This window comes from Geotrypetes seraphini, chromosome 10 (assembly GCF_902459505.1).
Source record: "Geotrypetes seraphini chromosome 10, aGeoSer1.1, whole genome shotgun sequence".
Lineage (NCBI taxonomy): Eukaryota > Metazoa > Chordata > Amphibia > Gymnophiona > Dermophiidae > Geotrypetes > Geotrypetes seraphini.
The window spans coordinates 130,427,414-130,441,324 of record NC_047093.1 but is presented as its reverse complement, the minus strand read 5'-3'; the positions used below and the strand labels follow the sequence as shown (position 1 = coordinate 130,441,324).

The 13,911-nt window shown below is 30.3% G+C and overlaps 1 protein-coding gene across 3 annotated transcripts in view; it reads left to right on the top strand.

Moving 5' to 3' along the window:
* C10H1orf112 (chromosome 10 C1orf112 homolog) overlaps positions 1-13,455 on the top strand; it is a 104,477-nt gene extending 91,022 nt beyond the window's left edge. For all 3 annotated transcript variants that reach the window (XM_033962138.1, XM_033962137.1, XM_033962139.1), the window contains one exon: positions 12,845-13,455. In XM_033962138.1, the coding sequence (XP_033818029.1) occupies positions 12,845-13,048 (204 nt within the window). In that variant the 3' untranslated portion in view covers positions 13,049-13,455. The remainder of the gene's footprint in view (positions 1-12,844) is intronic.
* The last annotated feature ends 456 nt before the right edge of the window (positions 13,456-13,911 follow it).

The following is a 13,911-nucleotide window of genomic DNA, read 5'->3' as shown; positions in this document are numbered from 1 at the left end:
AAGTGTCAAATAAAATTCTGTGGTCTTTGTATCTTTTAGGCATTGTTATAGTTATTAACTGTTCTGGATATAAAGGGAACAGGAGCCGCCATTCTAAATACAGCCAATCTGGTACATTTTCTAAAAGGTCTGGGAGGATCCAATACATACCCTGTCTTAAGATATAGGCTTGATGATACCTATAAAAATTTGGAAAATTTACCCCCCCTTCCACAATTGGTCTTTGTAATGATACTAATGCGATTCTTGGTCTTTTCCCACACCAAACAAATTTTGTAAGAACATTGTTAAGTTTTTTATAAAATGACCCCTGAAAAAATATTGGAATCATACTCAATTGGTAACAAACCACAGGCAATATCATCATTTTAATTGTTTGAATTCTTCCCCACCAAGAAAGATGTAATGGATTCCATTGCTCACACATTTCTGTTATTTTTTTCAATAAAAGTTTTTCATTCTCTTTGAGTGTGTCTTCAATTGTATTTTTGATCATAATTCCTAAGTATTTTATACCATCATCTTTCCAAATAAATGAATATGGTTCAAATAATCCTTTGGTACAATGAACATTTATTGGGAGAATTTCTGATTTATTCCAATTAATTTTATATCCAGAAAAAGTACCATATTTTTCTATTAAATTAAGTATACATGGAATAGTAGTTTCCGGTTCTCTTAAATATAATAATATATCATCTGCATATGCAGATAATTTAAATTCAAAACTGGTAAATGATATTCCCTTTATCTCCTTAGTTTTGTTTATTGCAATTAATAAAGGTTCTAGGACAATATCAAAAAGTAAAGGAGACAGAGGGCATCCTTGTCTAACTCCCCTATGCAAGTTAAATCTATTTGATAAATTATTGTTAATATATAATCTTGCTCCAGGAGAGCTATACAATGTCTGAATCATTTTAATAAAACCGGATCCTATACCAAACCATTGTAAAGCTTGGTATATAAAATTCCATTCCACTCTGTCAAAGGCTTTTTCTGCATCTAAAGATATTAAGAAAACTGGATCATGGGGGCGTGGCTTGGAGCGCGCACGATATGGCAGCCTAACCGCAGCGCTCCCGTATCCAGGCAACAAACGGAACAAAAATAAAACTTTCACTTTTTCAAATCGCCACTAAAAATATATAAAACAACGTCGGAGATGGCAAGCATGAAGCAGGGGAAAGCTGAAAAACCTTCAACTTCAGGAATATCAGCAAAAAGAACAAAAGTTACTCCCCTGTCACCATCGAGTGTACCGTTCCCGATGGAGACTGAAGAACTGACTGAAAAATCTGATATAATGACTGAACTCTTCAAAATAAAACTGATGCTGACTGAAAATGCCAATAAAATAACTGAAGTAAAAGAAGAACTTCTCAACATGAAACAAGAGATCCAAACGGAGAGACTGAGAATGACAGTGCTGGAAGAAAAAATGGAGAGGTTTGATTCCTTCACACAGGAATATGACAAAGATAAAAAAGAAATAACAGCTTTAAAAAATCAAATGGTGGACATGGAGAATAGAGGAAAAAGAAAGAACATCAGAATTTTGGGGCTGGCTGAAAATATTGAAGGGGGAGATCCTGTGCAATTCCTGGAAAATCTTTTGCCTAAACTACTTCAGCTCAATTCAAAATGGCCGTTAGAAATTGAAAGAGCCCACAGAATCCCCACAAGAAAGCCAGTAAATCAGGCTGCTCCAAGACCTTTGATATTCAAGGTTTTAAGGTATCAACAAGCTCAAGAAATATTAAAAATGGCAAAAGCAAATAAAAACTTGAACTACAAAGGATCAAAACTGATTTTAGTTCCGGATTTTGCTAGATATACAGCAAACATAAGAAAACAATTCCTCACATACAGACAGCAGCTGAAAGAAAAAGGATACATATATGGACTATATTATCCATCTACTATGAGAGTATCCAGTGGAAATAAATCCATATACTTTCAAGACCCTGCAAAACTGAAAGAATTTTTGACACAAAAAGATCCTATATTCACATAAAAAAAAAAAAAAATAAATAACTATGCTGAAGAAAGAAAGAAGAAAGAAGAAAGAAGAAACAAGAAAGGACATGGAAAAAATAACTATGCTGAAGGAAAAAAAAAAAGAAGAAAGAAGAAAGAAGAAATAAGAAACGACATGGAAAAAAGGGAAAAGAAAGAAGATTATTAAAAAAAAAATTAATTAAGAAATAAGAAATGATACTAACTGGAAATATTTTTACTGATATACTGAATGCAATAATATAATATTATTTTATTAAATTAATTATTAATAAAATATTAGCATCTATATTCATTAATATTAATAGGAAAAAAAAAAAAAAAATTATAAAAAAAAAATATATATAAATATAATATAAAAAATTATTAAATTATTATAAATTTATTTATAAAATACATAATTTAATCAAATATAGAATTTATTCAATTATATAGCATATTAACTTATTATGATTAATGAATAATGAAACGAATTACAATGTTTTTATTATTAAAAATATTGAAAAGAAAATTAGTTACTGTTATATTGAGAATAATATATAAAAATGAAATATATTAATTTATTATAAAAACAATATTTTAATTCTATGTAAGAAAAATATAATTTTATGAAATATATACAAGAAAAGAATTTGAATATTGAAAAGATTAATTAATAAAATAGATATCTATTATAAAATTTTTTATTAAATTCAAATATTCAGTCATATTAACTTATTATGAAAAACAAAAAATTAAGTAATTGATTGGTAGATAATTAATAAAACATGAATTTATTATAAAACTTATTTATTGAGATAAAATGTTTATTTTATTCAATTATTCATTCAAATTAATTCATTATGAAGATGATTTATGAAAATAACTGAAATGCATTATTATTAATATTAATATTTATATAAAAATGGATATATTTAATTTATATGATGAATTACAGATATATATGATCTATGAAAATGATTGAAATGCATTATTATTAATATTTATATTTATATAAAAATGGATATATTTAATTTATATGATGAATTACAGATATATAGAGAATAAGAACTATATTTGTAATATGTTTATTTATTAAGAGTATTATATTACATGTATGCATGATATTGAATTTAATTTTATGAATCAAATATATATAATTCTCAGTAAATCTATAAAAATATATAGATTAAATTGATATAAATATCAATTATATAAGGGTGGAAGTATAAAGAATGTATTGAATTTAGAAATTTGTTTTTAAATAATATAATGAATTATTAGTTGCCTGGGGATGGAGATGTAGGTTTTGCATGACCAATGCGTGTTCCAAATCAGAATATGATAATGGGTGGGAGGGGAGGGAAAATAATAGGTGGGATAGGAGATAAATTTTTATTGAATGTGCTAGGAGTTAATCTTGTAAATTATCATAGAATATTGGTAAAACATAATTTTAATTAGATGGATATAAAAATGTATTCGCTGAATGTCAATGGTTTAAATCATCCTATTAAGAAAAAAAAATTATTATCGTTCCTTAAAAATCAAAATGCGGACATTTACTTTATTCAAGAGACCCATCTTTCGGAAATTGAATCAAAAAAACTATCTGGAGGATGGATTTCTAAATGTCTATTTGCACCGGCTTTAAAGAAAAAAGCTGGAGTGGCTGTTCTAATAAACAAAAAATGTAATGCAGATTTTAAATTAATTAATTATGATCCCTTAGGTAGATGGATGCATATTGAAATGGTACTGGGAAATACAACCCTGAATTTATTCAATTTATATGCTCCTAATACGAATCAAATGGAGTTTTTTAAACAAATTCAACAATTACTTATACCACTGGCTACATCTAATTTAATAGTAGCAGGAGATTTCAATGCTGTAATAGATCCGATATTGGATAAAAAACCAAGTAAAATTATGAAATCATTAGGCTTAGATAATCTGATTCAATCTTGTGATTTAGTAGATATATGGCGTATTCTTCATTTTAATGAACAGGAATTTTCTTTTTGTTCTCAGGTCCATAAATCCTTTTCACGAATTGATTATATATTTGTTTCTAATAATATAGCGCAGCGAATATTAAAAGCAGTAATTGATCCCATTATAATTTCAGATCATGCTGGTGTGTGGATTAATCTTCAAAATTATGATGTTGAAAACTTTGATTCAATTTGGAGATTTAATAATGATTTACTAACAGATTCAAAATTTATTGAAGATTTTAAAATAAAAATGCAAGAATTCTTTCAATTTAATGAATCAGATACTATTAATGCTGAGATCTTATGGGATGCTTTTAAAGCAACAATGAGAGGGAATATCATTTCATATTCAGCATATATTAACAAACAACGTAAAAAACAATTTCTTGAATTAGAAAAACAAATCAAACTATTAGAAAATAAATTAATTGAAAAATGGGAAAATAATACATTACAGGAATTATTAAAACTAAAAGTTAAATATAATGAGATCTCTTCTCAAATCGTGAGGAAAGACATTTTTAATAAACAAGTACAATATTATGGAAATTCAAATAAAGCGGGTAAATTATTAGCAAATTTTCTTAAAGTAAAGAAAAGAAAATCTAAGATTATTGCAATTAAAGATACACAAGGTAACACACATACCAACACAAAAGATATTATAACACAATTTCTTGATTTTTATAAAGAATTATACACTTCCAATTCTTATAAAAATAAAGAACAAGACGGATTAAATTTTTTAAATTCAATTATTGGACCAAATATTCCAGATCATATAAAAGGAAGTTTAGAAGAACCTATATCTTTAAAAGAAATAGAAACAGCATTGAAGTCTCTTAGAGTTGGATCCGCTCCAGGTGGAGATGGGTATACTGTTGAATTTTATAAATTTTTCCAAAATATCATATCACCACATCTGTTAAATTTATATCAATATCAAATAAAGAATGAAAATATTTCTGGTACTATGGCAGAATCGATAATTATTGTCTTACCAAAACCAAACAAAGATCCTACTCTGGTTTCAAATTACAGGCCTATTTCATTATTGAATGTGGATAATAAAATAATGGCTAAAGTATTAGCATTAAGATTGGCAAAAGCTCTTCCTTTCATTATTGATGTACATCAAACAGGATTTATTGCTAAAAGACATTCATCAAATAATACTAGATTAGCATTCCATTCATTAAATATAGCAAAAAATATAATTGATCCAGCTTTTTTAATATCTTTAGATGCAGAAAAAGCCTTTGATAGAGTGGAATGGAATTTTATATACCAAGCTTTACAATGGTTTGGTATAGGATCCGGTTTTATTAAAATGATTCAGACATTGTATGGCTCTCCTGGAGCAAGATTATATATTAATAATAATTTATCAAATAGATTTAACTTGCATAGGGGAGTTAGACAAGGATGCCCTTTGTCTCCATTACTTTTTGATATTGTCCTAGAACCTTTATTAATTGCAATAAATAAAACTAAGGAGATAGAGGGAATATCATTTAATAGTTTTGAATTTAAATTATCTGCATATGCAGATGATATATTATTATATTTAAGAAAACCGGAAACTACTATTCCATGTATACTTAATTTAATAGAAAAATATGGTACTTTTTCTGGATATAAAATTAATTGGAACAAATCTGAAATTCTCCCAATTAATGTTCATTGTACCAAAGGATTATTTGATCCATATTCATTTATTTGGAAAGAAGATGGAATTAAATACTTAGGAATTATGATTAAAAATACAATTGAAGATACAGTTAAAGAGAATGAGAAACTTTTATTAAAAAAAATAACAGAAATGTGTGAGCAATGGAATCCATTACATCTTTCTTGGTGGGGAAGAATTCAAACAATTAAAATGATGATATTGCCTGTGGTTTGTTACCAAATGAGTATGATTCCAATATTTTTTCAGGGGTCATTTTATAAAAAACTTAACAATGTTCTTACAAAATTTGTTTGGTGTGGGAAAAGACCAAGAATCGCTTTAGTATCATTACAAAGACCAATTATGGAAGGGGGGGTAAATTTTCCAAATTTCTATAGGTATCATCAAGCCTATATTTTAAGACAGGGTATGTATTGGATCCTCCCAGACCTTTTAGAAAATGTACCAGATTGGCTGTATTTAGAATGGCGGCTCCTGTTTCCTTTATATCCAGAACAGCTAATAACTATAACAATGCCTAAAAGATACAAAGACCACAAAATTTTATTTGACACTTGGAAAACATTGAGATATATTAGTAATCTATCACCAGAACCTATTACTAAATCTTTAAATCAATCAATATGGATAAACTCCAGGATCAGAATTGGCGGAATTAAAATCGTCTGGAAACAATGGATAAATGCAGGAATAAGAACATTGAATGATGTTATATCAGAAAGATCACTGCTTAGTTTTTCACAATTGCAAAATAAATTTGGTTTAAATAAAACACAATATTTTAAATGGATGCAATTGAAGCAGGCCATTCAAGAAGGGTTCCCTGAATGGAAAAATCTAAATAATAAATATAGTCTACAGGTTCTATGTTTCCAGACGGATTTTTTGGGTCACCAAGCCGCAAAATGGTACAAATTAATATACGGATTTTTAAATAAAAAAAAGAAAACAGGTCTTAAGGATATTTGGAGTATTGAGATAGGTCAGACTATTTCTGAATCTCAATGGCCACGATTTTGGTCCTGGAGATTAAGAACTACAAGGTCAGCATCTATGAATCAAACATGGTTGTTTTTATTACATAGAGTGTTCTGGACCCCAACGCGCCTGCAAAAAATAGATAGTACTAGATCTAATAGATGCTGGCATTGTAAATTAGAAATAGGGACGTTAGATCATTTAATCTTTTTCTGTCCCTGTGTAAACGCATTTTGGAAATCAATTTGGCCCCAAATTAATAAGTTATTAGAAAATCATGTAGGACTCTCATATGACACTATATTATTTGGCACTGCAATGAGAACTAAGAGTCCGATTTCAGCAAATAATAATAAGCTATTACTAATATTAACAGGAGTCGCCATGCAACAAATAACTCAAAATTGGAAAGATTATACCAAATTAAATTACACGTTCTGGTGGAATTCTGTCTGTTATATTTATAAAATGGAAAAAATAATAGCGATACAACAGGGAAATCTTCCTAACTTCAAGAAAATTTGGCAACCATTGACAAATTATTCTAATGATTAGTTCTTAGCACAATGATAAAAATTATATATGATTGGGGTGGGAATTGAATATTAATGGAAATATATTATATAAAAAGGGGAAGGGATTTATATTTTATAGAACATTGTATAATCTTTATCATATTATATTTTAAACAATATGAAATATTAATGATGAAATTTTCACATGTAATAATTAATAATATTATAAATGAATCAAATATTGTAAGAATGGAAAATTTATAAATAAAAATTTAAAAAAAAAAAAAAGAAAACTGGATCATTTATATTTTTTGCTAAATTTAATGAGTGGAATGCTAATCTAGTATTATTTGATGAATGTCTTTTAGCAATAAATCCTGTTTGATGTACATCAATAATGAAAGGGAGAGCTTTTGCCAATCTTAATGCTAATACTTTTGCCATTAATTTATTATCCACATTCAATAATGAAATAGGCCTGTAGTTTGAAACCAGAGTAGGATCTTTGTTTGGTTTTGGTAAGACTATAATTATCGATTCTGCCATAGTACCAGAAATATTTTCATTCTTTATTTGATATTGATACAAATTTAACAGATGTGGTAATATGATATTTTGGAAAAATTTATAAAATTCAACAGTATACCCGTCTCCACCTGGAGCGGATCCAACTCTAAGAGACTTCAATGCTGTTTCTATTTCTTTTAAAGATATAGGTTCTTCTAAACTTCCTTTTATATGATCTGGAATATTTGGTCCAATATATGAATTTAAAAAAGTTAATCCGTCTTGTTCTTTATTTTTATAAGAATTGGAAGTATATAATTCTTTGTAAAAATCAAGAAATTTTGTTATAATATCTTTTGTGTTGGTATGTGTGTTACCTTGTGTATCTTTAATTGCAATAATCTTAGATTTTCTTTTCTTTGCTTTTAGAAAGTTTGCTAATAATTTCCCCGCTTTATTTGAATTTCCATAATATTGTACTTGTTTGTTGAAAATGTCTTTCCTCACAATTTGGGAAGAAATCTCATTATATTTAACTTTTAATTTTAATAATTCTTGTAATGTATTATTTTCCCATTTCTCAATTAATTTATTTTCTAATAATTTAATTTGCTTTCCCATCTCAAGAAATTGTTTTTTTTTTTGTTTGTTAATAAATGTTGAATATGAAATAATATTTCCTCTCATAGTTGCTTTAAAAGCATCCCATAAGATCTCAGCATTAATATCATCTGATTCATTAAATTGAAAGAATTCTTGCATTTTTATTTTAAAATCTTCAAGAAATTTTGAATCCTCTAATAAATCATTATTAAATCTCCATATTGAATCAAAGTTTTCAACATCATAATTTTGAAGGTTAATCCACACACCAGCATGATCTGAAATTATAATGGGATCAATTATTGCTTTTAGTACACGCTGCGCTATATTATTAGAAACAAATATATAATCAATTCGTGAAAAAGATTTATGAACCTGAGAACAAAAAGAAAATTCCTGATCATTAAAATGAAGAATTCGCCATATATCTACTAAATCACAAGATAGAATCAAATTATCTAAACCTAATGATTTTATAACTTTACTTGGTTTTTTATCCAATATCGGATCCATTACAGCATTGAAATCCCCTGCTACTATTAAATTAGATGTAGCCAGTGGTAAAAGTAATTGTTGAATTTGTTTAAAAAACTCCATTTGATTCGTATTAGGAGCATATAAATTGAATAAATTCAGGGTTGTATTTCCCAGAACCATTTCGATATGTACCCATCTTCCTAAGGGATCATAATTAATTAATTTAAAATCTGCATTACATTTTTTGTTTATTAGAACAGCCACTCCAGCTTTTTTTTTTTAAAGCCGGTGCAAATAAACATTTAGAAATCCAACCTCCAGATAATTTTTTTGATTCAATTTCTGAAAGATGGGTCTCTTGAATGAAGTAAATGTCCGCATTTTGATTTTTAAGGAACGATAATAATTTCTTCTTCTTAATAGGATGATTTAAACCATTGACATTCAGGGAATACATTTTTATGTCCATCTAATTAATAATTATGTTGTAACCAATATTCTATGATAATTTACAAGATTAGTTTCCAGCACATTCAATAAAATTTTATCTCTTATCCCACCCCTTATTTTCCCTCCCTTCCCACCCATTATCATATTCTGATTTGGAACACGCATTGGTCATGCAAAACCTAAATCTCCTTTCCCAGGCAACTAATAATTCATTATATCATTCAAAAACATATTTCTAAATTCTATATATTCTTAATACTTCCACCCTTATATCATTGTAAATTATGTCCATTTGATCTATAAAATTTTATAAATTTATTGAGAATTATGTATATTTGATTCATAAAATTAAATTCAATATCATGCATATATATAATATAATACTCTGAATAAATAAATATATTACAACTATAGCTCTTATTCTCTATATATTCTGTTATTCATCATGTGAATTAAATATATCCATTTTTATAAAAATATTATTATTAATAATAATGCATTTCAATCATTTCTTAGATCATCTTCATAATAAATTAATTTAAATAAATATTTGAACAAAATATACATTTTATATCAATAAATAAGTTTTATAATAAATTCATATTTTATTAATTATCTACCAATCAATAGCTTAATTTCTTATTTTTATAACAAGTTAATGTGACTGGATAATTGAATTAAATAAAAATCTTATAGTAGACATCTATTTTATTAATTAATCCTGTCAATAATCAAATTATTTTCTTGTATATATTTCATAAAATTATAATTTTCTTACACAGAATTAAAATATTGTATTTATAATAAATTAATATATTTCATTTTTCTATCCTATTCTCAATATAGCAATAATAAAATTTCCTTTCAATATTTTTAATGATATTTTCATTGTAATCATTTCATTATTCATTAATCATAATAAATTAATATGCTATATAATTAAATAATTTCTCTATTTTGATTAAAATGTGTATTTTTAATAAATTTTTAAGTAAATAATTCATTTATTTATATTTTAATAATTAAAAAAAAATTTTTTTTTTATTATTTTTTTATTATTTTTTTTTTAATATTAATGATTGTGGATGTTAATATTTTATTAATCCATTAATTATTAATTTAATAAAATAATATTATATTATTGAATCCACTATATCAATGAATTATTTTCCAATTAATAACATTTCTTATGTTTTAAAAATTTTTTTTTTTATAATCTTCTTTATTTTCCCTTTCTTCCATCTTCTTTCTTCTTTCTTCTTTCTTCTTTCTTCTTTCTTCAGCTGAATTATTCTGTTTTTTATGTAAAGATAGGTTCTTTTTGTGACAAAAATTCTTTCAGTTTTGCAGGGTCTTGAAAATATATGGATTTAGTTCCACTGGATACTCTCATAGTAGATGGATAATATAGTCCATATATGTATCCTTTTTCTTTCAGCTGCTGTCTGTATGTGAGGAATTGTTTTCTTATGTTTGCTGTATATTTAGCAAAATCCGGAACTAAAATCAGTTTTGATCCTTTATAGTTCAAGTTTTTATTTGCTTTTGCCATTTTTAATATTTCTTGAGCTTGTTGATACCTTAAAACCTTGAATATCAAAGGTCTTGGAGCAGCCTGATTTACTGGCTTTCTTGTGGGGATTCTGTGGGCTCTTTCAATTTCTAACGGCCATTTTGAATTGAGCTGAAGCAGTTTAGGTAAAAGATTTTCCAAGAATTGTACAGGATCTCCCCCTTCAATATTTTCAGCCAGCCCCAAAATTCTGATGTTCTTTCTTTTTCCTCGGTTTTCCATGTCCACCATTTGATTTTTTAAAGCTGCTACTTCTTTTTTATCTTTGTCATATTCCTGTGTGAAGGATTCAAACCTCTCCATTTTTTCTTCCAGCACTGTCATTCTCAGTCTCTCCGTTTGGATCTCTTGTTTCATGTTAAGAAGCTCTTCTTTTACCTCAGATATTTTATTGGCATTTTCAGTCAGCATCAGTTTTATTTTGAATAGTTCAGTCATGATATCAGACTTTTCTGTGAGTTCTTCAGTCTCCATCGGGAACGGCACACTCGATGGTGACAGGGGAGTAACTTTTGTTCTTTTTGCTGATATTCCCGATGTTGAAGGTTTTTCAGCTTTCCCCTGCTTCATGCTAGCCATTTCCGACGTTGTTTTATATATTTTTAATATCGATATGATAAAGTAGAAGTTTTATTTTTGTTCCGTTTGTTGCCTGGATACGGGAGCGCTGCGGTTAGGCTGCCATATCGTGCGCGCTCCAAGCCACGCCCCCAAAACAGACATAGCTTTTAATGCAGGGGTTCAACAGGTTCTGGCGCGTTTCACCATGCTGCCTCAGAGAACCCGCATCAACACAAATTTAATTCTGTCCCCACCATGTCTGTTTTTACTTCAACCGCTCTTGCTAAGATCTTTGCATAGGTATTTGCATCAATTTTTGCAATTGTTCTTCTGAGTAACTGAGGACATCGTCCCTTGGTTAAAATGGCATCTCGACTTCAATACAAGACAACAGGCAAACCAGAAGGGGAAAGAAGAAATTTGACTCAAAAATATAGCAAAGCAAACCAATGAAAGGAGGCAAGTGAGATGTCAAAAACTTCAACCAGTTACTTCATTAATGCAAATGGTTAAAAAAAATCACTTGAGATCTATAAAATCTATAACGTGGAGGGGCATAATTAAAAAAAAAACCATCTAAGTCCCCTTTTGGCCTAAGGCCCTAAACATCCAAAAGGAGTTTTCTTTTGATAATGGCCTGCCTCTACGTTCAGCCTCTACGACCATCAACGTCTACACTAACAACATATAATCAACCAAAAAAAAAAAAAGCCTAAGTCCCAAAACCCCAACACAAGAGCTTTTAGGCGAAGGAGGAGCCAGTCCTTCGCCTAAAAGCTGGATTCTGTAACCAGTGTCATGTCAAAAACAACACCGGTTACAGAATCTCTCCCCCCCCCCACCCCGACAACGATCTGGGCCGGAGGAAGCCCAAGCCCTCCTGCCCCATTGAGCCGTGACCTCCCTTCAACATCGGAGCCAGAGGGAGTCAAGCCCTCCTGCCCTGGCAAGCCGTGACCCCCCCCCTTCAACATCGGGGCAAGAGGGAGCCCAAGCTCTCCTGCCCCGGCAAGCCGTGACCACCCCCCCCTCCGCACGATTATGATCGGGCCAGGAGAGAGCCCAAGCCCTCCTGGCCCAGCGACCACCCCGCCGACTACGATATGGGCAGGAGGGAGCCCAAGCCCTCCTGCCCAGGTGACCCCCCACCCCCACTAAGATCTGGGCAGGAGGGATCCCAGGCCCTCCTGCCCTCGGCGCACCCCCTTCCATGATCGCCCCCACTTTTTAGACTTTTTTGTTTGTTTGTTTGTTTTTTGATTATGGGCCCCATAGTGTCCATCTTGATAAAACTGAAATACCTTTAAGGAAACATGTTGGAGTATGTGACTGCCTCAAGTTGAGATACAAGAACAGTGACAGTAGAATCATTATCCTAGTGTGCAGGGGTTCCTTAAAATTAAGCTGTAACCAAATAAAAGGTTGGTGACAATGTATGTGTTAATGAAGTACATAATAATAAGTTTCTGGTGGTTTTTCATCCCTGCAGCCCTCAGCAAAGCGACCACGAGAGGAACCTGACCATGACGAGAAGTATAGCTCTGAGATATACTCTATGGAAGCTGCCCTCCAAGCGCTGCACATGCTGGTGCCAAAAGGGTCACCGCCTCACTGGTTATCACAGAAGCTGCAGGAGTTACAAACCTCACTAACAAGTTTACAAAGGCATGTGCAGGGTCTGCTGCCATCATAACGCCAGAAGACCCAGGATTCCCTAACTCCATGTTTCCTCACTTTCACAGCTGCTGCTTTTTTGTGGATTGGCATGTTGTAGGAGATTCAGAAGCCATTTTCATGTAACCTAAAGCCTAGCCGTTTTGTGCCTGAGGTTTCCAGCATATGGTTACGAACTGAAGCATGGAATTTTATCTCTTTCCTTTTGCTGCCATCCAGATCTTAGGGCTCCTTTTATGAAGCGGTTTAACGTACGTAATAGCACCTCTTGAGCAGGCGGTAGTTTTTCGGCTAGCACAGAGGTTAGCGTGCGGCTTCATAAAAGGATCGGTAAACTAATATTTTAGCAGTTCTGATTTCTTTTTTGTTCTTTTGTACAACATGTCCTTTTTGTACTTGTTTCTGCTTAATAAATTACATTTTTTTAGAGACCGTGTAACCATGTATGCCAAAAGAAATCTGCAGCATTTGTGTATGCATAAAAAAGTCATTCTCAGTCCAGAGAATTTTACAGATGGGTCTTGTGAGACCAGAGGATGGTGTGTAAACGGCACATGAAAATTTGTATGGGGCAAGTGCAAAGCAATTCAACATGTGATCCCAATTCCAGGTAATAAATGCTGGTTTTGCCTCGGTATAGGTCCATGGTGTGACAGCAACTTGATATTGTGTATATTTCTGATCACCTCATCTTAAAAATAATATAGTGGAACCAGAGAAGGTTCAAAGAAAGGTGACAAAAATGATAAAGGATTTGAAACACCTCCCTTAAGAAATTAAGGTAAACAGGTAAGGGCTGTTCAGCTTGAAGATGTTAAATAGGGTATAGTTTTTTCACCTTTCAAGCAAGAAATAAGGAGATGCTCCAAAAAACTAATGACC